The sequence below is a fragment of the Bos grunniens genome, chromosome 5, assembly GCF_055505025.1.
Source record: "Bos grunniens cultivar Pamir isolate PY7600 chromosome 5, Bosgru_T2T1.0, whole genome shotgun sequence".
In the NCBI taxonomy this organism is placed as follows: domain Eukaryota; kingdom Metazoa; phylum Chordata; class Mammalia; order Artiodactyla; family Bovidae; genus Bos; species Bos grunniens.
Genome location: NC_141169.1, coordinates 110,986,139 through 111,008,615, shown reverse-complemented (window position 1 = coordinate 111,008,615; position 22,477 = coordinate 110,986,139). Strand labels below are relative to the sequence as shown.

At 44.0% G+C, this 22,477-nt stretch overlaps 1 protein-coding gene and 1 long non-coding RNA gene across 2 annotated transcripts; one reads left to right on the top strand and one right to left on the bottom strand.

Moving 5' to 3' along the window:
• Positions 1-897: 897 nt before the first annotated feature.
• LOC147373048 (uncharacterized) lies at positions 898-1,428 on the top strand. The gene is made up of 2 exons (XR_015164493.1): positions 898-1,093; positions 1,246-1,428. It is a non-coding gene; the product is annotated as an uncharacterized LOC147373048 (long non-coding RNA).
• Positions 1,277-21,996, bottom strand: EIF3L (eukaryotic translation initiation factor 3 subunit L). The gene is made up of 13 exons (XM_086402760.1): positions 21,888-21,996; positions 19,413-19,461; positions 18,518-18,728; positions 17,224-17,303; positions 15,043-15,104; positions 13,845-13,914; positions 13,577-13,650; positions 10,815-10,986; positions 9,148-9,302; positions 8,251-8,421; positions 6,695-7,192; positions 2,336-2,416; positions 1,277-1,492 (listed from the first exon to the last, which is right to left on the bottom strand). Exons 1-13 carry the CDS (start codon positions 21,918-21,920, stop codon positions 1,454-1,456), a joined length of 1,695 nt encoding a protein of 564 aa, XP_086258886.1. The 5' UTR covers positions 21,921-21,996; the 3' UTR covers positions 1,277-1,453.
• Positions 21,997-22,477: the final 481 nt, after the last annotated feature.

Sequence of the window (22,477 nt, the reverse complement as noted above, 5' to 3'; positions counted from 1 at the left end):
TGGCAGGCAGACTACCACTGAGCCACCAGTGAAGCTCTTCTTGCTACCAGTCTTAGGGTAGGACTTTCTAAGATAAAAACACAAGTTTGGGAAATGAAAGACCAGTCTTCATCTACCTACCATCTTTGACTTGGGCAAGCTACTTAATTAAGCCTCCTTCCTTGAGTTTCCCTGGTGGCTCAGACAGCAAAGAATCTGCCTGTAGCACAGGAGACCTGGGTTTGATCCCTGAGTTGGGAAGATTCCCTGGAGGGCATGGCAACCCACCGGTATTCTTGCCTGGAGAATCCCCATGGACAAAGGAGCCTCATCAGGATTCCACGTTTGGGTGAGATAATGCATAAATGGTGTACAGACCATTCTGAGGGCTTACCCCTGAATACAAGATTTCTACAGGTCCAGGAACACTTGATCTTTGTTGTAGGTTAGGTGAGCTATCTGAGACAACTTCAGTGACGTTTTCAACTATCACAGATCTATATGATCTGTGCTTTAACTCTTAGAAAAGATAAGATTAGAAATCGGCTCTGATAATAGTGTAGGCTGCTAGGTTTTGAGGTGAAGATGCCATCTGAAAGAAGTCTCCAAGATAGCAGATCCCATATGGTCATTTACAGGAGGGATGGGAAAGAATGTGAAAAGCAGACACGGCTTCGTAGTTGACTGGCCGTGATGGTTCTGGCAGACAAGCAGTAGTTCCAAACTCACTGAGGGTGGGAGAAGCTGCCTACTGCACAAGTTTGTTGGTTTTTTTTAACATAAGTTTTCAGTGTGAAGAATCACAAGACCTTAGCAGCATAACACAGTAGACTTTGGAGCCATCTTACAGAAAAACCCAAACTTTTTGCTCAACACAATATAACTGCATGACCTTGATTAAGTCACTTAACTCCCCAGGTCTGTTTCCTCTTCAACAAAATGGGGCCCCTACTACTGAACCCGAGCTGTACAGCACAGGCAGTGTACCTGGACTCGTCAGCACAGTCCTGGCAGTACGTGCTCAGCAGTTCCTTCCAAAAACCCAGCACTTGCACAAATATGCATGCAAATTTCGGCAGGTCATCAATGCTCACAGGATTCCTTTGAGATGCAGGTAAGATACTAAATATGGCACTGTCCTGTATATTGTATTATGCTTTATGAATACAGGAATTAAGTAATTCAATTTAAACATCAATAACTAAGGCATCAGGAAGTAGTATCTCATGACACATGGGAAATTACATATAGTATTCTTGTTCACAGACGCTCCCCAACAAGAATAAGAAGACAAATCTGACTCCAAAGAAGATCCTTTATTAATAACTACTTAAAACATTTCAGTCTTTGATTCAAAAAACTTCAACCCAGGTGACTGGCCAATGGCTGAGCTGGGTAAAGGCTTCATGGTGGAGGAACACCCCCTACAATGACATCAAAATAAGCTCCTGAGTAGTGTCAAGTGTGAATATACTCAGGGTCTCTGGCCCATCTTTTTCAGGGTTCGGTTAAGCTGGAAGGGAAGGAAAAGCAAAGTCAGATATTGGCTTTTTCATCAAACCTTTTCCTACGGTGTGCATGATCACCAGGCCACACTCCCAAGTAGACCCGTCACAGTGTCTACTATCATGGCATCACTACTAACAGTGTCTATTATCACAGTGGTGAGCCCTCCACCCCACACTCTCATAGTGCTGCACAGTTCATGCAGCTTGTTCTATCTGCCTTTCACACTGAACACACACCTTATACTGCTCTAATCATTTTATAGATAAGCAAGGGCCTCAGGGTGGCTAGACTTGCCAGGACTGTGTTACTGTCCTGCAGGAGTCCAGCAGCATGGCCCACAGCACAGCAGTGACCTCTGCTGGAGGACTCAAAGCACCAGGACGCTGTGGCTCTAGCTATGGGCACAAAGAGTGACCCACAAGGCCTCTCTGAGGGCAGGACGTGGAATGCACCAGGTCTGTCAAAACAGAGCTTCAGGGTATCTGCCTGCAAAGACTGGCCAGACCTGTCTAAGTTGAAGAGTAACTAACTGCCAGATGGGGAGGGACGGGTAAGAGCAGGCGGTGAATCCACCCATATTAGGAAATAACAGGGAGGGAGGCAAGAGCCGGCCACCCGCAGAGAGAGATCTTGGGAAGAGATGCTCCAGAGAAGGCTGACGCAGCAACTCCTACAGGCCCAGCCCCACCCCCCCGACCCCAAGGAGCCAGCCAGTCTAGCTCAGAAACTTCAAAGGCCAATTTCAGGCTTTCTTGAAAATAGAAATGAGAAATAAAACACTTAAAAACTCCCCATTCCATCCCCAACTCCTGTCTCCAGCCCCCACACCACTCTCCACACCTCTCACCTCTTCAAATTTGTGAATCTGCCGAATGAAGAAATCCCCATAGCGCCGGGCGACCTTGGTGTCTGCGATGTGGATCATGTCCTGTGGGAACAGCAACCAGAGGAGCAGTGAGGAGGAGTCACTGACGGACTCTGCAGATACCAGTGGTGCTAAGTGCCAGATAAACCCCTATCTATGGGGGAGCATTAACAGCTAGGAGCCGCTCTTTATAGATGCTGAGTTTTACTTTCTTCATGTTAACTCATTTATTTTCTGGTCTTTTTAATGACCATGAATCTGTTGGCAATAGTAACATTTAAAACATAACATTTTATTCTCATATACTGTTTTTAAGTTCCAAATTAGTTTAGATTTTAAATGATTTTTTAGCTCAAAATATTTTGTTGAGCACTGTTTATTTGTAAATTCCTACATAATCTAGGTTAGGACTCAAGAACTTCCTGAATCTCTTGATTTTTTTCAAGTCAAGAATGGAAAAAAAAATGAACTTGCTAACTCTTGGAAGAAGACAATCCAGAGATGGCTGGGACTAGTTCGTCTGCTCACTAAAAGGAATATAGCAGGTGACTGATATGGCCCAAGAGTGTCAGGCATTGGGAATAAATTCAAACAGAATTTTAGGTAGCTGATACAACACTGCAGGGGGTACGGGGTTTTGATTTTTAAAAACATGACTTGGGAACTAAGATCCATCAAGCTGCATGGCAAAAAGCACAAACAAAAAACCCCCAAAATTTCCCACCACCACCACCAACAAAAAACAAAACCCACACAACTTAAAACTTTCACTACTGACACATCTCTACTTTTGGTGATTCCGTTCATGGCAGGGATAGCCAAGTTCTGCTGAACACCAATCCTCCCAAAAGCCATGAAGTCTAAAATGAGAGGATCTGGTTTAGCAAGGTAAGTTTCCAAAAGCAAACTACCCAAACTGTCCAAGCAATTCTAGAACTAGGTACATAAACCCAAGAGAACAGGTTCACAAAAATTCATAGCAGTGTTACCCATAATGACCAAAATGTGAAAACAGCTCAACTGCCCACGAACTAATGAATGGATAAACAGTGTGGTGTGTCCAAAATGTGAGATACTATTCAGCCATAAAAAGGAATAAAGCACTGATACCTGCTACAACCTGGATGAAACTTGAAAAGATGCTCAATAAAAGAAGTTAAACACAAAAATCCACACATTTCATGATTCTAGTTTTCAGACAATATTAAGAACAGACCAATCCAGAGAGAGAAAGAAAGCAAATTACTGATCTGCCAGGGGCTGCGGGGGCAGGAGAACTGGGGATGCTGCTAATGGACAGGGATTCCTTTTCAGGATGAGATGGCTGCCCAACATGGGAATACACTAATTAATCATGGAATTTTACCCAGGAAAGTTTGTTATTAATTTTAGCTTTAAAAACTGCCAGCAAAAAGTAGTATGTTTAGACCACCACACTTTCTTCCCTTTTCACCCCTCAAGCCCCGCCTCAGCTGTGCCAAGCTGATTTTCTGCCTTTTATAAGGATGAGTATCACAATATCCACAAAGGTGAACAGGTCAAACGACATACTAGTTTTCTGAACATGATTACTTTTTTAATCTGACAGTTTCAAAGTAAGTTTTGTGTTGATTGGTTATTTTTGTTGGAACACGGGTCTAAGAGTTAATTTTAAAAAGCAGTTGTTATATTCACAGATACAGAAAACAGACTCGTGGTTGCCAAGGGAGAGGGCGGTGTGGGAGGGATGGATGGGGAGTTTGGAATTAGCAGATGTAAACTATTATATCCAGGATGGATAAACAACAAGGTCCTACTGGGCAGCACAGGGAACTATAGTCAACATTCCGCGATAAACCATAATGGAAAAGAACATGAAGAACAATATATACATATGCGTAACGGAATCAACACAACATCACAACGCTGGAAATCAACTCTACTTAAATACATTATACTTTCTGAAAGCAACCAAAAATGTAGGATATTTTTAAAAAAATCGCCTCATAGCAGCAAAGAGCTGACAAGAGAATGAAGAATCATTTAAGAGAAAACAAACCATTCTGCGAGCAAAACACAGAAGCCCCTTCTGCACTGAGGGGATTTGTTAATCCTAGAAAACCTGGGCAGAAGGCCAGTCTAACAGAAGATCATCCTTGTAATGCTGAGATCCTATAAGAGCTGCATCCTCAGCTACAGGTGATCCAGAAGTGAACTGCCATCCCACTCCTGACACCAAGCAAAGCCTGCCAAGGGTGGGGGAAGAAGCATAAAAGAGACTCCTCTCTGAGACATATTCTTCTGACAGTCTACCGCCTGGCCTCGTCACCCAGCTGGTCCCAGGAACCTCAGTCTGGTGAGTTCAGTCTACGGTGGTCCCAGACCAAGAATATTCCCAGGCACCTCGTGGAGGCAAAAACAAATTCCCTTCACAGGAACAGATGTTCATCCTTGGCTTCAAAGAATATTAACAAATATTTTTTCAAGGACAATGAACCATAATAATAATAACCAAGCACATATGGAAACACTGCACCATTATTTTTTTTTTAAGAGAAAGCTAGAAACAGAGCTGGAAAGATAGATGAACAGGTACAGGTACAGAATGTTTTTAATCAAAAGTATCCAGAAGAGAGGAGACAAAAAGATGGAAGAAAGGTTTAAGAAACATGGACAGAGGTCTAACATGGATTAAAGAATTCCAGAAGGAGAAGAGAACAGAAATACCTAAGACTTACTGCCTAAGAATATTCCAGAAGAGATGAGAGATACTGATCCACTAACTTTTAACAGATTCTTTAAGTCTTTATGAGGGTTCCAAACATGTCTGAATACAACGTTTCCTTGGGAGTCCCTGGTGGCCTACTGGTTAGGATTCTGGGTTTTCACTGTCATGACCCAGGTTCAATCCCTGGTTGGAGAACTGAGATACCATGAGCCCAAAAAGAAAAGAGGAGGGGAAAAAAGAACGTTCCATTCATTTTTGAGTATTATGTACACGGTGCAAACAAACAGGGGGAAGGTGATATTTCATGCAAAGAACAATTTGAGAAGTCCGGAATATTTTAAGTCTGGAAAAACTCACTTAAAACAACTTAGGGGGAAAAAAAAAACTCACAAGTACATTAAAATGTTCAACTTGAAGGTAAACTCTAACAGGGAGGGACTACCCTGGTGTCCAATGGTTAAGAATGTGCCTTGCAGGGCCGGGCACACAGGTTTGATTCCTGGTCTGGGAACCAAGATCCCGCGACCCGCAGAGCAGCTGGGCCCACACACCACAACTACTGAGCCTGTGTGCTCCAGAGCGCTCCACACCACAGCTAGAAAGCAGCCCACGAGCCACAGCAAAAGATCCTGCACGATGCAAGGAAGGTCCCACAGTCTGCAACTAAGACCTGCCGTAGCCAAATAAATTACTATTAAAAAACAAACACTAACAATATTCCTCAAACTGCCTTTCTTTATGCACTATATTGCTTGTGCATCTTTCCAGAAATGACTCTTTGCATATACAAGCATATATATCATTAAAAAAAAAAACCTTAAACGGACAATTGACAGCCACTCTATAAAATTACACGTGTACCGTTCAACTGCCAAAACCACCCAAATGTCTGCCAGCAGAAGAATGGAAACGCTGCAGTCAATAACTGCAGTAGACGTTAGACCACCACAGAACAGGCATGACTGAACTGCTGCTGCATATGACACCGCTGGACGGTGATTTCTCTCAAATATAACGTCGAGCCAAAGAAATCAGACAGAAAAGAGCACGTCCCGCGTAATTCCCCTAAAAGAAGTTCAAAATCAGCTAGCACCAAGCTAGGGTGGTACAAGTCAGGACAATGGCTTCCTATCCAGTGAGGTACTTCCAACAGTGTACAAAGCACCATCCCCCTTTCTTCTCCCACCCCATCTCCCACCACAGCCTCCTCTTAGCCCACTCCAAGCACACTGCAGCTGTCTGGGCTCGCTCTGGCCTCAGGGCTTTTGCTCTAATTGCTCCCTCGGCCTGGAATGCTCTTCCTCCAGGTATCTGCTTGCTAATTTCTGCACCTCCTTCAAGGCTCAGCTGCAAGTTCACTTTCCCAACCAAGTCTATCCTGGTCATCTTATTTAATACTGCAACCTGCAGCTTCTACTGCCACCAACCTGACTTACTCCACAGCAAGGGGCAACATCTGAACTATTACACGGTTTGCTTAAGGATGATGTTTACCACCTACTTTTTAAACATTAGAATACCAGCACAAGGGCAGAAATCTTTGTTGATTTGGTTCAATGATATGTCCCAGATGCACAGAACAGGGAGCATCCTGAGAACCTAGCCTGGCGGGGTGGCGGCGGGGCCGGCCATACCTTATCAATGTAGAAGTCAACCTCAGAGGCTGACTGAAATTCTCCATCTAGGGCGGAGATGCCACTGGTCCACACCAGGTTCTTCATTTTGTGTTTGAAGACAAGAAGCTGGATTCGGAACTCCTGCTCGGTGAGGTCCAGGAAGCCGGCCAGCTTGGCCACCGGCATGGTGGTGTAGAGCTTGAGGAAGCTGCGGATGGTCGAGAGCTGGGCCTGCTGCTGTACCTCGTCAGAAAACACCTTCAGCTGCTGCAGGAAGGGCTCCTTGTGGTAATTGGGGTGCACATTGTCATAGTTGGGCACTACTGGCGACAGGAACTTGGGGCAGGAATAGCTGAAAAGTTCCTCGTAGACCTGCGGGTCACCTTTCTGCATGCGCAGCATCTTGTCCCCGTATTTCTCACGTAGCTGGAGGTGAATGCTCTCGTCGATACGCATGGGGTACATGGTGAGGGCGATGGCCAGCAGCGCGTGCATCTGCTCATTCTGCTTGTTGATCTGGGGGTGGGGGGAGAGACTGCTGCAGGGTCCCATGAAAAGGACCCTGTACCCTCCCAAATGCTCTCTGTTCAGACCTCCTGACTTCTCCCTTTGTCTTACACCCAGCAGCTGAGTTTCCCAATGTCTCTCCCAATCCTCCCTCTAGCTCCAACGAACTTCCGGTCCAGTTCCAAGTCCTCCCTGTCTCCTGGATTCTTTATTGGTACCTCTGTCTCTGTCTCACAGTCCACCCTATGTACCGGTGGCAGATCAATTCTCCTACACCAATTATGATCAAGTCACCTAAAAATCTTTTTTTTTTTGAAAAATATTTTAATTGTTTCTTATAATATCTAGAAATCTCTGATGGTACTTAATGCCTGTAGAATATAGATTAAATACTTTAGCTGATTAGTAAAGGTTATGGTTACTCTTCTGCCTTTCAGTCCAACTGGTTTCCTGGGCTGCTACATGATCATACTTCCAAGTCTCGACACCTCTGCTTTATTTAGAAACCTCCCCCCAATTCTGGCTTCCCAGGTGGCTCAGCATCAAGAATCTGCCTGCCAACGTGGGTTTGATCCCTGGATCGGGAAGATCCTCTGGAGAAGGAAATGGCAACCCGCTCCAATACTCTTGCCTGGAAAATCCCATGGACGGAGGAGCCTGGCAGGCTACACTCCACGGGTTCTCAAAGAATCGGCCATGACTGAGTGACTGGGCACACACGCCTGTGTTTCAATCACTCACATCATCATTCCAATTCTAGGCGTGTTCTGGATCCATCGTCCTCCAGGCAAACTGCTTGGGTGCAGTACCCATATCTAACTGATTTTAAGTACCCACAGCCCAGTGAACATCCTAAGTACTGCTGGGGGATAAACATAAAAGAAAAGACACTACTGTCCTGATCATCAAGGTGTTAATGATCCAAAGTAATGTGTATAACAAAAGAAACTCAGAATAGGCTAGCCATTAAGAAATCATCCTATTGAAAAAGCAGGCAAAATAGCACAATTTTGGTTTACCCAAAAACTGTTGGCACTGCTGTGTCAGCTGGTCAGAGGCCTCCTTACCATCTCATATTTGTACGTGGTCCTCTGGAACATGCTCTTGGTCCTCTGGATGTAGAGGAGGATGTTGGCAAAGACCCGGATGGCATCCTGGTAGCGACGCATCATCAAATATGCAAAACCGACATAATAGTATGTGGTAACCTGGCACTCGGGCACACGGGAATACATGCTCTGTGGAAGGAAGCAGAAGCAGCATCCATGAGTCTTAAGACCAATTTCATCCCAGCTAGGATGTAAAAATCAGCAGGGCCTAGTGTCAGGCAAAGCAGAAGCATCAAGAGATCCCTGCAGAGGCCCTGAACTACTCAGAGGAAGCCCTGGCTCTGGAGTTGGAGGCTCCGAGTAGATTGTATCACTAACTGATTATGTGACCTGAAGACTCCATTTCCTTGGCTGTAAGAGAAAAAGACTGGACCAGGTGACCCTAAAATTTCTTTCAACTCTAAAATCCTCTACACCTCACTTTTACATTCTTTCTTGCTTTTCCAAATAAGCCCTATAAAGGAACAGACTGATAAGATACATACATCAAACAAAAAAGGTATCCTGTTTCTACGGCGTGGCAAACCACCACTGCTAACAGACCATTATCTCTACCACCTCAGAACTTTAAAGTATTTTGTTAATTCTTTGGTGAAAGCTGAAAGGTAAAAATCTGCCTAATCATTCTGATTTGAAAATAGGATCAATAGGAATGGTGAATATCCGAGACGTTACTAAGCATCAAAGCGAAAACCACCCTGTCCAGATTCAGGTTTTCCCTGCAGTAGTTTTCCAATTCTTGTCTCAATGTTCCCTGGAGAGGATTCCTCATTTTTTCTCCTTGAAATCTGTCCTAATAGATCAGATATTCTCTTAAGGCCCTGCAAATGTGGGCCTGAGGAAACAGGGAATTACCTTCTTGTTCAGTTCGATGTTCTCTAGCACCTTGATGGCCTGGTAGTAATCCCCCAACAGGGAGTGCAGTCGCAGCAAGCCCACCAGGCTGAAGTAGCCGAGCATCTTGTAGAGGGAGTGCCGTCCGTACTCCCCGGCCACACTCTCTGGGTCGCCTGAGTAAAGACAGACAGTGTACACTTCAGGGGAGGCCGGGAACAAGGGCAGGCCTGAACCTTCAATGTCACTCAGTAAACTCTTAACCTACTGCCAGCCTCCAAAGCTCTCTGCTCTGCCTCTGAATGAATAGGAAGCAGCAGCACGCCTGCCTCATGCTAATCTTATATTCACCAGTTAAGTCACCTGGTGGTGGGGGGGCGGGTGCCAGTCCCCACACACACCTGAGAACACAAGAGGACCCCTCTCATCAATAAGAGCTCCTCACTAAGCCCCTCCTTTCAGGATGTCCATGAGATCAAAGCTATTTTCCTAACAACACTAAGATACCACGTGCCTTTCTCACTGAGTTGACATTTGCACTGATGGTGCAGAAACAATTTGAGTAAAACTACCGACAACTTAGCATCAATCAGACAGTGGCACTGAACTCGACTATCATCACTGTATTCTTTACCACCACTCACCTGCAATGAAAGAACCAGCCACTCTTTTTTCACAAAACCCCATTGTTACTTAAAAGAATAACTAATATACAAACTATGACTATTCAGAAATGGGTATTTAGCATTTTCTCAAAAATGAGTGCAGCGAACTTGTTAAGATACCAATGTCTGTTAAGTGTCAATGAACTTACCAACTTTTAAGTAAAAATTAGAATTTCATAAAACTTCTATCTACTAGTCGTTAATAAAACTACTATGAACAACAGCTTCCCAAAATAAGGATTTATCTGATGAGGTTGATGGTCAAAGTAACAGATGTGGTTTCAAAAAACTGTATAATAAAATGTGTCAACTTTCAGAAAATCTTGCTAGCTCATTTTACATCATGCACGGATTAAAAAAATTCACTCAGGCTGCAGGAGAGACTAGTAAACCTTAACATAACAAAGAAAAAGTTGACTGATAAGGTTTCAGATTCCACGCTGCAACTAACCTACAGAAACTACCATGGTCAAGTTCTGGTGTAGAATCAGAGAAGAGCTGGGCTATGCGAAAAGGCTGTTAAACAAAGTTTCTCCTCCCTGTCCCAATTAAATATCTGTGTGAGGCCAGACTCCCCTCAGATACATCAACCACAGCAGCGTCTTGCCACAAACTGAAGGAAGAGGCAGAAGACCCCTCCAGCACTCTTCCACAAAGCCACATTTAAAGAGCTTTGCAAAACCACCACTCTTCTCACTGGAACAAAATGCTTATAGAGATAAACTTTGGGATTCTTAATCTTTTAGAGTGTCAAGTGGTCCTCACACCAAAATGTTTGAGAAGTGCTTATCTAAACAAAGGTCCTGGAGAGGCAGCAGAAGTGTTTACAAACACAGCTCTTAGGAAGTACTGGTTCATTCTGTCAGCCAACAGATGGCCAAGCCCAGCAGCCTCCAAATCAGCACTCAGCTCCTATTCATCCCCAGACACCAGAGGAGCAGCCCGTCACCCGAGAGACGAGAGACGGCGGCTCCTCCAACCCACGCCGCTATGCCTGGGGAACCGACGGCGGGCAGCGCTCACCTCCGCTCGTGTACACCTCCAGCTGCCGGTTGATGTTGGACTTGTCCACTAGGGAGTGAAGGACATTGAGGACGCTGTGAACATTCCAGATTTTGGGATTGGAGCGAAGGAAGTCGATCTCTTCCTCTGACTTCTTGGCGGTCTTACAGCGGTACTGACTAAATGACTGAAACTGTTGAGGAAGAAGGGAACGATGTGGCAGGGGCGTAAAACCCAAAGGGACACACAAGCGCACAGCGCTGCAGCTGTCCCTTCCGCTACCGCAATCTGCGCGCTCACTACTGGTTCTTTGAAAGCCATCTTTGACTAAGCTGTGAATTTTGTTCATTACTATATTACTTATTCCACAGTGAAGTAAATATCTCTAAAATGACAAGTAGTGGAAAAAAGAAAACATCCAATTTGGAGTCAAACACAGCCTAAAGTTACTTAATGTCTCTGGGCATCACAGCACTGGCCACTAGAACCTGGTTTCCAAACACAGGTTCCAGTGACCTAGAAGCTAAGTTCTAGATGACCTAAGATCACTCTTCAACTTTAAAATATCACCTTCCTCTAAGAAGGCAGGAGAAAACGTTTCTAAATTTACAATAAACGAAGAATAGTATCCAGAATGTAGAAGGAATTCTCATTAAGCCAAAAAGAGGAAGATCAGCCAACAGAAAAACAGGCAAAGAATACTGATAATTACTTTGAACAGGCCTGGTCAGTTAGTAGACAAAATGCTCAATCTTTTCAGAGAAACGTAAATTAAAATGATTACCATTTCTTTCCTATCAAATTGACAAAAATTAGACCAATGACATCCAATACAGAAAACTTGCTTTCTAATAATGCTGATAGTAGTAGTATATTTGACACAGCCTTTTGAGGGCAATAATTACTATTTATTAAAATTCAAAGTGACAAAAATGTTTTATATCTTGATTGTGGTTATACTGGAGTGAGTTGCCATTTCCTCCTCCAATATATTTGTCAGATCTCAACTATATTCTTAAAATTGGTATATTTTATTTGTGCAATTTATGACTCTATAAACCTGATTTTAAACAATTTAAGAAGCAAACATCCTTCAGCCAACAACTCTACTTCCAGTCATCTCCAGAAACAGATTTATGTGTAGCACATAGACCAGAAGAGTGGTACATCAGGTGGATGGCACAAAAGAATAAGGCAGGCCTTTATACGCTGATTATCTTTGCAGATACTAATTGATATCTCTGCAAAGGCAAGGCAGGAAGACACTTTCACTTTATCTGCACTTAAAAAAAAACTCAGTAATAACAAATTCATATATTACTATATCAATACAAATAAATGAAAGTGGTGGGGAATAAAGAGGAAAAAAAGACTTCTTTTTAAATTTTTTTTAAAGAAAAAAGGAACAAGTGGTGGGGAGGAGCCACTCACCCCATGAGGTATAGCTGGCGTTTTCTTAAGAGGCTTATAGCACTCTCACTTCTCATAAAGACTGGCTGGAGGAATCGCACCTAGCCCATAGTGGGAGTCTTTGTTAGAAGTGAGAGCACTTAAACCCATTAACAGAGCACCAGTTAAGCCAGGGAATTAGGATTATCTTTAGTCGGATGAAGAAACTTAACACAGACTCTGACTTGCTGTGAGCCAACAGGATGGCCAACCTTCTAAAATTATGCCAAGTAACAAGCCAAGGGACGGACTTCCCTCGGGGCCCAGTGGCTAAGACTCCAGCTCCCAAAGCAGGGGCCTGGATTTGGTCCTTGTCAGAGAACTAGATCCCACATGCCTCAACTAAGAGTTTACATGCCACAGTGGAGATGCCATGAACTGCAACTAACAGCAGGTAAAGCCAAATAAATAAAGTACAAACAACCGAACAAGCCAAGGAGCCAGAGAAGGCAAATAAGGCCGGTGTGCTTTGTGGTCTTCACTGCCCAAAGGCACTGAAGCCTATCTTGAGCAAGAAGCCTCTTTCTCAAAGGGCCTAGGAAGGTTTCCTCAGCTCTCCAATTACAACACGTCAGCACTTTGTATTTAGAGTCTCTTTGATCCATGGAGTTCAAATAAGAGCTTTATTAACAAACCGATTTTTCCTGAAATACCCAGTAAGAGCTATGTTATCTTAGTAAAACACAAGAAAAAAAATTTTCCCCAAGTTCAACTTCCTTTTTTTAGTAACAGTACTCTTAGGTAATATTTCCCCTTTGATAAAAATGTCCCGTTTTACTCTAATCCAGAATATACTCACATCACCACCACCACAATCAAGATATAAAAACTTCCTGACCCGTAGGTGACGCAAGTGAGGCTCAGAAAGCTGAAAAAACATGTCACTGCTACAGAGCCACCAGCTGGCCACAACCCACAAGACCCCACTTCTAGATGACTCCAAAGCCTAGGAAACCTGTATTCTTCCTATCAGACCACCTCTCAAGGTCAGGTAACAAAGTGTTGGAAGTCTGGAGCTCAACTTCCAAGTTCAGAATGGAGCTCTCAGACCTCAATGAATTCTTCAGAAAACCACGACATGGAGTTCAATGTGACAGGGTTATTTCTCACTATGCTGAGACGGTTTTATATTATGTATCTTTTTCTGTGTGTGTGTGTGTGTAGCAGAGTTTTATTAAAGTGAAAAAGGATAGAAAAAGCTTCTGACACAGACACCAGAAGGGGGATGGAGAATGCCCCTGTATCTTTTTAATAACACGAACAACAGTTAACAGCTGTTCTTTGTTTGGACCAGTTATTGAATACTTCAAATTAACCCAAGGCTGACCAGCTACCTGGTAGATGAACTCATCGATGATGTCCCAGAGCCACTGGTTGGGGAGTTCAAGGGGAGCAGGACCATCAGCATCTGTGCAGAAGACCACAGAAAAGTCAGACTCAAGTCAATGACTACACCCATTCAGCAAGGTTGCAGAACACAATTTTTAATTTCTCTCTTAAAAGGACTATGAACCTCAAGACCTCCCCTCTTCCCACCTGCATGTTAAAATCCTGTTAAAAAGAGATGAAGACAATTAGGTTTCATCATAACCTCAGACTCACTAAGAATGTAGTTGAAGAGATTGCAGTAGTTGTAATACGATTCAAACCTCTGCTCCAAGGAGGGTCCTCCCTGTAAAGAAAGCAGAAGACAGGAGGACACAGTTAACCTAACGGACTCTACTCACGGCCTGCCACTGAGAGCTGAAGACAAATACAGCTGACCTTTGTAAACATGCAGGTCAGGGGTGCCAACCCTCCGGTCAAAAATCTATGTATAACACAGAGTCGGCCCTCCATACACTTGGTTTTTCCATTATCTGCAGAGTCAACTCTGTAGTATATTTACTGAAAATATCTGCATGTAAGTGGACCCACACAGTTCCAACTTATGTTGTTCAAGGGTCAAACATACATGAGAACTGATGTCTGCTCCCCGCTTCTTAGCATGTAAAGAGCACTCCAGTGATAGGGAAGACAGTAAGTGCTACAGCAGTTCAAAGCGATCCTGAGTATCTGACCCTAAGGGTCAAATTTTATGCCAAAAACCTTAACTGACCTTTAGACACCAGGTACGCACATCTGGCAAGCAGAGGAGCAAGGGGAACGTGCTTCAGGAAAAACAGGACTAACAGAGGCAAAGAGATGTGTATGGTGCTTGAGGGCTAGGGAGTAAGGCAGACAATGCTACAGTGGGCTTCAATGGGCCAGAAGTGCAGAAGTCTTTTAGGGCCAAACAAGAATTAAGCCAGGGGTTCAGCAAATGCACCATCACCTGTTTTGGTAAATAAAAAGCTCACCTGGAACACAGCTATGTGTACTCACTGTCCATGGCTACTACAGAGGTGAACAGAGTGTGAAAGAGGCCCAGAATACTTACTAACTACCTCTGTACATAGAAGGCTGCTGACCCCGGAGCTAGACTTCATGCTGCTGGTAAATGAGAACCACTGAAGATGTCTGAGCTGGGGAACAACATGATGAACGGTGTATTTTTGATAGACTAGAAAGAACACTGCCTTGGAGTCTTAGTCCCACAGTTTACTAACCATGGGGTCTGACAAGGTATTTAATCTCTCTGAAAAATGAGATTATGAAGGTAAAGTGCCTAATACAGTAAACGCTCTTCCAGCGAAACTACCACCTGCCCAAGCCCAGTCAAGGAGAACTATTCGAGGTGGAGAAATTAAACTAGCAATTGTGTTTCAGGGTCAAAAACGGCATAGAGTTTAAAAACTGCCAGCAACAATTAGATACTCACACTGACTTTGGCATATATGTGCCTGTAGTATAATTCTTTGTATAAAATCAGGAAGACAGCATCTGAAAGAGATGGCAGAGGGGTGCTTTAGGAATCCACTGAACAACTAGTCAGTTTTAGCCCTTGGTGGGAAGTAACAGGGTAAATGTGATTTCAGAGATTAAACAACATCAAACATCTAACACTCACACTCCAAGAATACATGCAACGAGAAAATTCATTTCCCATTTTACTCTTTCAAATTCATCTTAACCTCATTCAGGCCCACATCCCTTCACCGTTTAGTTATTGCTGCCATCCAGTTGCTTAACCAGGACATAATAATAGCTCCAAGGAAGATAACGTGACATTTAACTATTGAAATTGCACGTGCAAGGGGACCTTTGACTTAGACATCCTATTTTAAGGAATTTATCCTATTGATACGACGCAACCACGAAAAAGAAAGATGTGCGGAAGCTCTTCAGATACTGATGCTGTGCAGAGTTCACATACAGGTCTGAGACTATTATCCTTAGGCCTGCTAGTAAAGCTGCTCCTTGCCCAGCATCTGGGAACCCAGGTTTCAGAAGGGTTCCCACTAACCTGATAGGGTTGGTATCCTTAAACTGTTTGTGCAAACAACATGTTTTATACTGAATACCTGCTTTCCTTCTGAGAGTCTGGAATTTCAGTACATGTTGAGTTTGTAATGAGCTGCTATGGTAGACAACTATGGTCACACATGGTATCACAACTCCTTGCTCAAGGAATGAAGTACAATCCATGTGACTCCACTGGAGAGGAATGTTAGAATCTCAAACTGAGGTTCTCTCAAACTGATACTCAGATACAACACAATCTCTAACAAAATCCAAGCTGATCCCAAAACTGACAAGCTGATCCTAAAATTAATATGGAAATTCAAGGGACACAGAAGACCCAAAGCAATTTTGAAAAACAACAAAGTTGGAGGACTTATACTTCCCAATTTCAAAACTGTCCAAAGCCACAATCATTAAGACAGTGTGGTTGGTACAGTCATAAAAGATCAATGGAGTCAAGATGAGAGTCCAAAAATAAACCTTACATGATCACTAATTTCCAAAAAGGTTGTCAGGACAATTTAACGGAAAAAAAGTCTTTCCAAAAACTGGCACTGGAAAAACTGGGTATCCACATGCAAAAGAATGAGGTTGGCTCTTCCTACTTTCAGTTCAGTTCAGTTCGGTCGCTCAGTCGTGTTCAACTCTGCGACCCCATGAATTGCAGCACACCAGGCCTCCTTGTCCATCACCAACTCCCGGAGTTCATGCAAACTCATGTCCATCGAGTCGGTGATGCCATCCAGCCATCTCATCCTCTGTCGTCCTCTTTTCCTCTGGCCCCCAATCCCTCCTGGCATCAGGGTCTTTTCCAACGAGTCAACTCTTCGAATGAGGTGGCCAAAGTACTGGAGTTTCAGCTTTAGCATCGGTCCTTCCAATGAACACCCAGGACTGATCTCCTTTAGAATGGACTGGTTGGATCTCCTTGCAGTCCAAGGGACTCTCAAGAGTCTTCTCCAACACCACAGTTCAAAAGCATCAATTCTTTGGCGCTCAGCTTTCTTCACAGTCCAACTCTCACATCCACACATGACTACTGGAAAAACCATAGCCTTGACTAGACGGACCTTTGTTGGCAAAGTAATGTCTCTGCTTTTGAATATGCTATCTAGGTTGGTCATAACTTTCCTTACAAGGAGTAAGCGTCTTTTAATTTCATGGCTGCAATCACCATCTGCAGTGATTTTGGAGCCCTAAAAAATAAAGTCTGACACTGTTTCCACTGTTTCCCCATCTATTTCCCACGAAGTGATGGGACCAGATGCCATGATCTTAATACTTTACACCATATATAAAAGACTCCATCAGAAAGTGAAATGTGAGGAGGTCAGAAAGCCCACTCTGGAGCAACTGTAATGACCCCAAAAATTACACAGGGAAAAAGAAATCAGTAAGACAAAAATCTCACTTTCAGCATTCACCACATATGAAAAATCTGTCATCTTTTCATTTATTCAGCTTTCATTCAACAAGTCACATCTACTATGCACCAAACTCTGGGGAAATAAAATGAAGAACAAAACAGATACAGACCATTCTGAACTTTCTAATGACTTCCAGTCATAGGATCCCATCCAGCACCCAGGACACCTACCGTTGCCAACCTGCGGAGCAATGGTTTCAGCCTCAGGCCAAGGTGTATTCTTGAAGAATCTTTCAGTCAACTTGGTCCAGCTGAAAACCAAACAGAAATACTCTATAAGTCCAAAACAGGAAGGATCTGAACAGAAAGGATCTGTTTTAGAGATCTGTCACATTTTATAGATAAGTACCCAAGCTCAGTAAAGGGAAGAAGTCACAGAACCAGAGCCAGGGCCAGAGCCTCCAACTCTGTAACTTTCCTCAACCCAACTCTGTACCCCAACCTTTCTTAATACAGTGAAACATTTCTTTTACATCAATTAGGCAACCACCAAGCTCTTCAAGATCATCTCCTGCTCTTGTATCATGAACTCTGGAGTTGTATTTCACTGCTCACTGTTCCCTGACTTGAGAACTACCTTTCAGACACCCCCACACACCTCCCTCAGCTTCCCCTCTTTCCACTTCCAAGAGTGCTCTTCTTCAAACATGGCAGCAACAGTATTTGCTGCAGTTTGATGCCGCAACAGCCCTAGAGCATCCAACCCAAACACTGATGCCCAAGATGCTTCACGACCCTATTTCCTCCTGAAGTCTTTGCGGACTATCCAGCTCTGACTGACCTGTCTCACTTCTAAAGCCCTTTACACAAGGGCAGTGCCCTCAAAACTAGGATGCAATCAGGAATTCCCTGGTGGTCCAGTGGTTATGACTCAACACTTTCACTGCCATGGCCTGGGTTTGATCCCTGGTCAGGGAACTAAGATCCCACAAGTCACACGGCATGAACAAAGTGGGGAGAAGGATAACTAAGACAAAAAAACTGAGAAGCAACCACTCAAGAGCTCTGTTCATCCTATTATGCATTGAGAAGTTGTACAGCACAATTCAGAAATTAGGCTCTGGTGACAGACTGTGCAGGTTCAAAACTCAGAACATCCACTATGTGACTTAATCCTTCTGTGCTTTGTTTACTCAACTATAAAATGAGGAAAACAATGGTACCTACTTCACAAGGTTGCTGTGAAGAGTACATGAGTAAATACAAGAAAAGCACTCATGACACTAATTTATACTGATCATATATGTAATTACTATTATAATTAATACTGATGGTATTATTTTAGGCCTTGTACAAGTTCTGGATATAGAGTCCAATAAAATAATGTCTGTAACCCCCAAAGAATCACAGAAAACCCTAGCGTACTCTCTTTACAGAATCATGATTAAATATCACCCCCTTCTACAGACTGCATTACTCAGCCAGTCTCACCCAGTAGGAGATTATTTCAGCCAATGGCCCATACCTGTTCTCATAGATGTCCTGAATCTCATACACCTTCTGGTCAATGACATCGCTGGAGACACGACTGGCCTGTAGCTCATACACCTTCTGGTCAATTAAGTCTGAGACAGTTTTGTGGAAGTACTGGATGAAGTTTTTGATCACTTCAGGGATCACTTGATAGGTTTGCTGTTCATACTGACGTTCATAAGCCAGATCCTGCTTTGGATCTCCTAGAGATTGGATATGATAAACACTTCAAATTCGTATGCATGACATAACAAGAGGGCAAGGTCACTCGTGAAACTAAACTCATGTCTATAAAACTAGGTGTAATGCCTTTTTAAACACTCTCCATGTCACTCCCAATCCCCACTGGTCTCTTTCTTCACATTTTCCACTAGTCATTTTCTTATTAAAGTAATTTATTTGCTTACTGATTCCCCCACCAGAATCTAAAGTCTATGACAGCAAGAACCTTATTTGTCTTGTACCCAGGTCTACCCTCAGAACTTGGGATGGTTATCGGGAAGGGGGTGGAACTGTGGTTAAGAGGAAGTAAGCAGTAGGCACTTAGTATTTTTTAAATAAATAACCAACTGCCATTCTCTATCAATATGACAGTGCAAGCAACTAAACTTTAATTTTTCACAAGATTTTCTTCTTCAGGTAATAGTCTAAACAAGGAAAACCACAGCCAGGACAACCATCCTTCCTTTGTAAGACTCTGAGGTGGACCATGAAAAAAGCCTGGTTTAATAGGCTCTGTACCACCCTTTGGCTGAGAGCTAATAACTGACTCCAAACCTGGATCATCAACACCTAGTTTTAAACAGGTGCCCGTCAAGGCAGCTGTGAGACATTCAAAAAGGTGCCAATCCTCAGAAGCACCCAGCTAGCCAAACCCGTAGACTCACCTGTGTGCATATCATAGTCGCCGGGATAGGCATAGGGATCATAAGCAGCCTATTAACAAAAGAGACACAAATAAACAGTCACCAGTCTGTGAATCCAACATGCTCGTTCTAGGTTCCTAAAGACACAAAGGCAAGTAAGACAGAAGCAGAAAATATTAAAAAGAGGTGGCAAGAATACACAGAAGAACTATACAAAAAAGATCTTCGTGACCCAGATAACCACGATGGTGTGATCACCCACCTAGAGCAAGACATCCTGGAATGCAAAGTCAAGTGGGCCTTAGGAAGCATCACTAGGAACAAAGCTAGTGGAGATGATGGAATTTCAGTTGAGCTATTTCTCCTAAAAGATGATGCTGTGAAAGTGCTGAACTCAATATGCCAGGAAATTTGGAAAACTCAGCAGTGGCCACAGGACTGGAAAAGGTCAATCTTCATTCCAATCCCAAAGAAAGGCAATGCAGAAGAATGCTCAAACTACCGCACAATTGCACTCATCTCACACACTAGAAAAGTAATGATCAAAATTTTCCAAGCCAGGCTTCAACAGTATGTGAACCATGAAGATGTCCAAGCTGGATTTAGAAAAGGCAGAGAAACCAGATATCAGATTGCCAACATCCACTGGATCATCGAAAAAGCAAGAGAATTCCAGAAAAACATCTACATCTGCTTTATTGACTACTCCAAAGCCTTTGACTGCATGGATCGCAACAAACTGTGGAATATTCTGAAAGAGATGGGACTACCAGACCACCTTACCTGTCTCCTGAGAAATCAGTATGCAGTCAAGAAGCAACAGTTAGAACTGGACATGGAACAACAGACTGGTTCCAAATAGGAAAAGGAGTACATCAAGGCTGTATATTGTCACCTTGCTTATTTAACTTATATGCAAAGTACATCATGTGAAATGCCACGCTGGATGAAGCACAAGCTGGAATCAAGATTGCCAGGAGAAATATCAATAACCTCACATATGCAGATGACACCACCCTTATGGCAGAAAGTGAAGAGGAACTCAAAAGCCTCTTGATGAAAGTGAAAGAGGAGAGTGAAAAAGTTGGCTTAAAGCTAAACATTCAGAATACAAAGATCATGGCCTCTAGTCCCATCACTTCATGGCAAATAGATAGGGAAACAATGGAAACATTGACAGACTTTTATTTTTTTGAGCTCCAAAATCACTGCAGATGGTGACTGCAGCCATGAAATTAAAAGACACTTGGAAGAAAAGCTATGACCAGCCTAGACAGCATATTAAAAAGCAGAGACATTACTTTGCCAACAAAGGTCCGTCTAGTTAAAGCTATGGTTTTTCCAGTAGTCATGTGTGGATATCCGAGTGTTGGACTATAAAGAAAGCTGAGCCCAGAAGAATTGATGCTTTCAAACCGTGGTGTTGGAGAAGACTCTTGAAAGTCCCTTGGACTTCAAGGAGGTCAAACCAGTCCATCCTAAAGGAAATCAGTCCTGAAAATTCATTGGCAGGACTGACGCTGAAGCTCCAATATTTTGGCCACCTGATGCGAAAAACTGACTCATTGGAAAAAATCAGGATGCTGGCAAAGACTGATGACAGGAGAACGGGACGACGGAGGATGAGACAGTTGGATGGCATCACGGACTCGAAGGACATGAGTTTGAGCAAGCTCCGGGAGCTGGTGACGGACAAGGAGGCCTAGCGTGCTGCAGTCCATGGGGTCGCAGAGTCGGACACGACTGAGAGGCTGAACTGAACTGCTAAGCCACTTCAGTCGTGTCTGACTCTGTGCGACCCCATAGACAGCAGCCCACGAGGCTCCGCCGTCCCTGGGATTCTCCAGGCAAGAATAGTGGAGTGGGTTGCCATTTCCTTCTCCAATGCAGGAAAGTGAAAAGTGAAAGTGAAGTCGCTCAGTCGTGTCCGACTCTTAGCGACCCCATGGACTGCAGCCCACCAGGCTCCTCCATCCATGGAATTTTCCAGGCAAGGGTACTGGAGTGGGGTGCCATTGCCTTCTCCGTGAACTGAACTGAAAAGACACAAAGACGAACAAGACACAGTCCCTGCTTTTGAGCGACTCATGTGCCTGTGAGAAAAGGGAGAATAAATAGGCAATGACAATACCTCGTTACGGCTGCAATACGGAAGAGCAAAGCACAAGAGACTATGGGAATCAGCGCGGTTTGACGGAACTGAGCCCAAATCATAAGAAATCAGAGTTCAGTTACAGAAACACAGAACCCTTTGTCTCCAGCCTCGGCCCCCGGGCTTGAAAAGGAGAGAACGAGGGGACCGGACACACGAGGTGGGCGGCCGAGACCCGGCTGATCTGGAGTCCGGAGCTGTGAGTGGCAATAGCATGAGTACGCGCACGCGGCGAGGCCGGCGGGGCCTCCCAGAGACGCGCAGACACCATTTCCTCTTGGGGGTCAGTATCCCAAAAGCCCTGCCCCTGTGGCGGAGACCGACACACGTCAAGGACAAGTTACCTCAGACTCGTAATCATCAGCGGGGTACGACATGGCTGCGGCGGCCGCGAGCCCAGCCTGGAGAGAGCAGCAAACTCAGGCCTCTCCTCTGTCTGGGCGCCGGAAGTCCAACCTCCCTGGAGGCCGCCGGGAAACCGGAAGCTTTTCTGGGGCCGCCGGCAAGCTGAGGTAGCCATGTTGGGAAGGGCGCAAGTAAACACCATTATCTTCCTTCTTCAAATAGAGGCTCTACAAGGAAGGCGATTCTACAGTACTTGCAAAATTTTATAAATAATAACGTTAAGTATCTCAGGGTAATAAAGAATGGGCAAAGTAAGAGAAACCAAAAGTAATCCCTCTCAAAGGATGGTTGACCACTCCCTCGGCCGTCCTCTCGCGAGATGGGTCACTTGGCTATGGGGGCCTGAATATGGATTTAGGTGCTAGAGGTTTGCCTGAGGCGAAAAAAAGGTCTTCAAATGTTCTGCTCTCCAAAGTCTAAACTTACCGAGTGTAAAAATGGAGGTTTAGTCCAATTCGGTGCGAAGGTATTGAGAAAAGCCCCCCGCCCCCCAACTTTGGACATTAATGTTGGAGCAGGCCAAGATGAA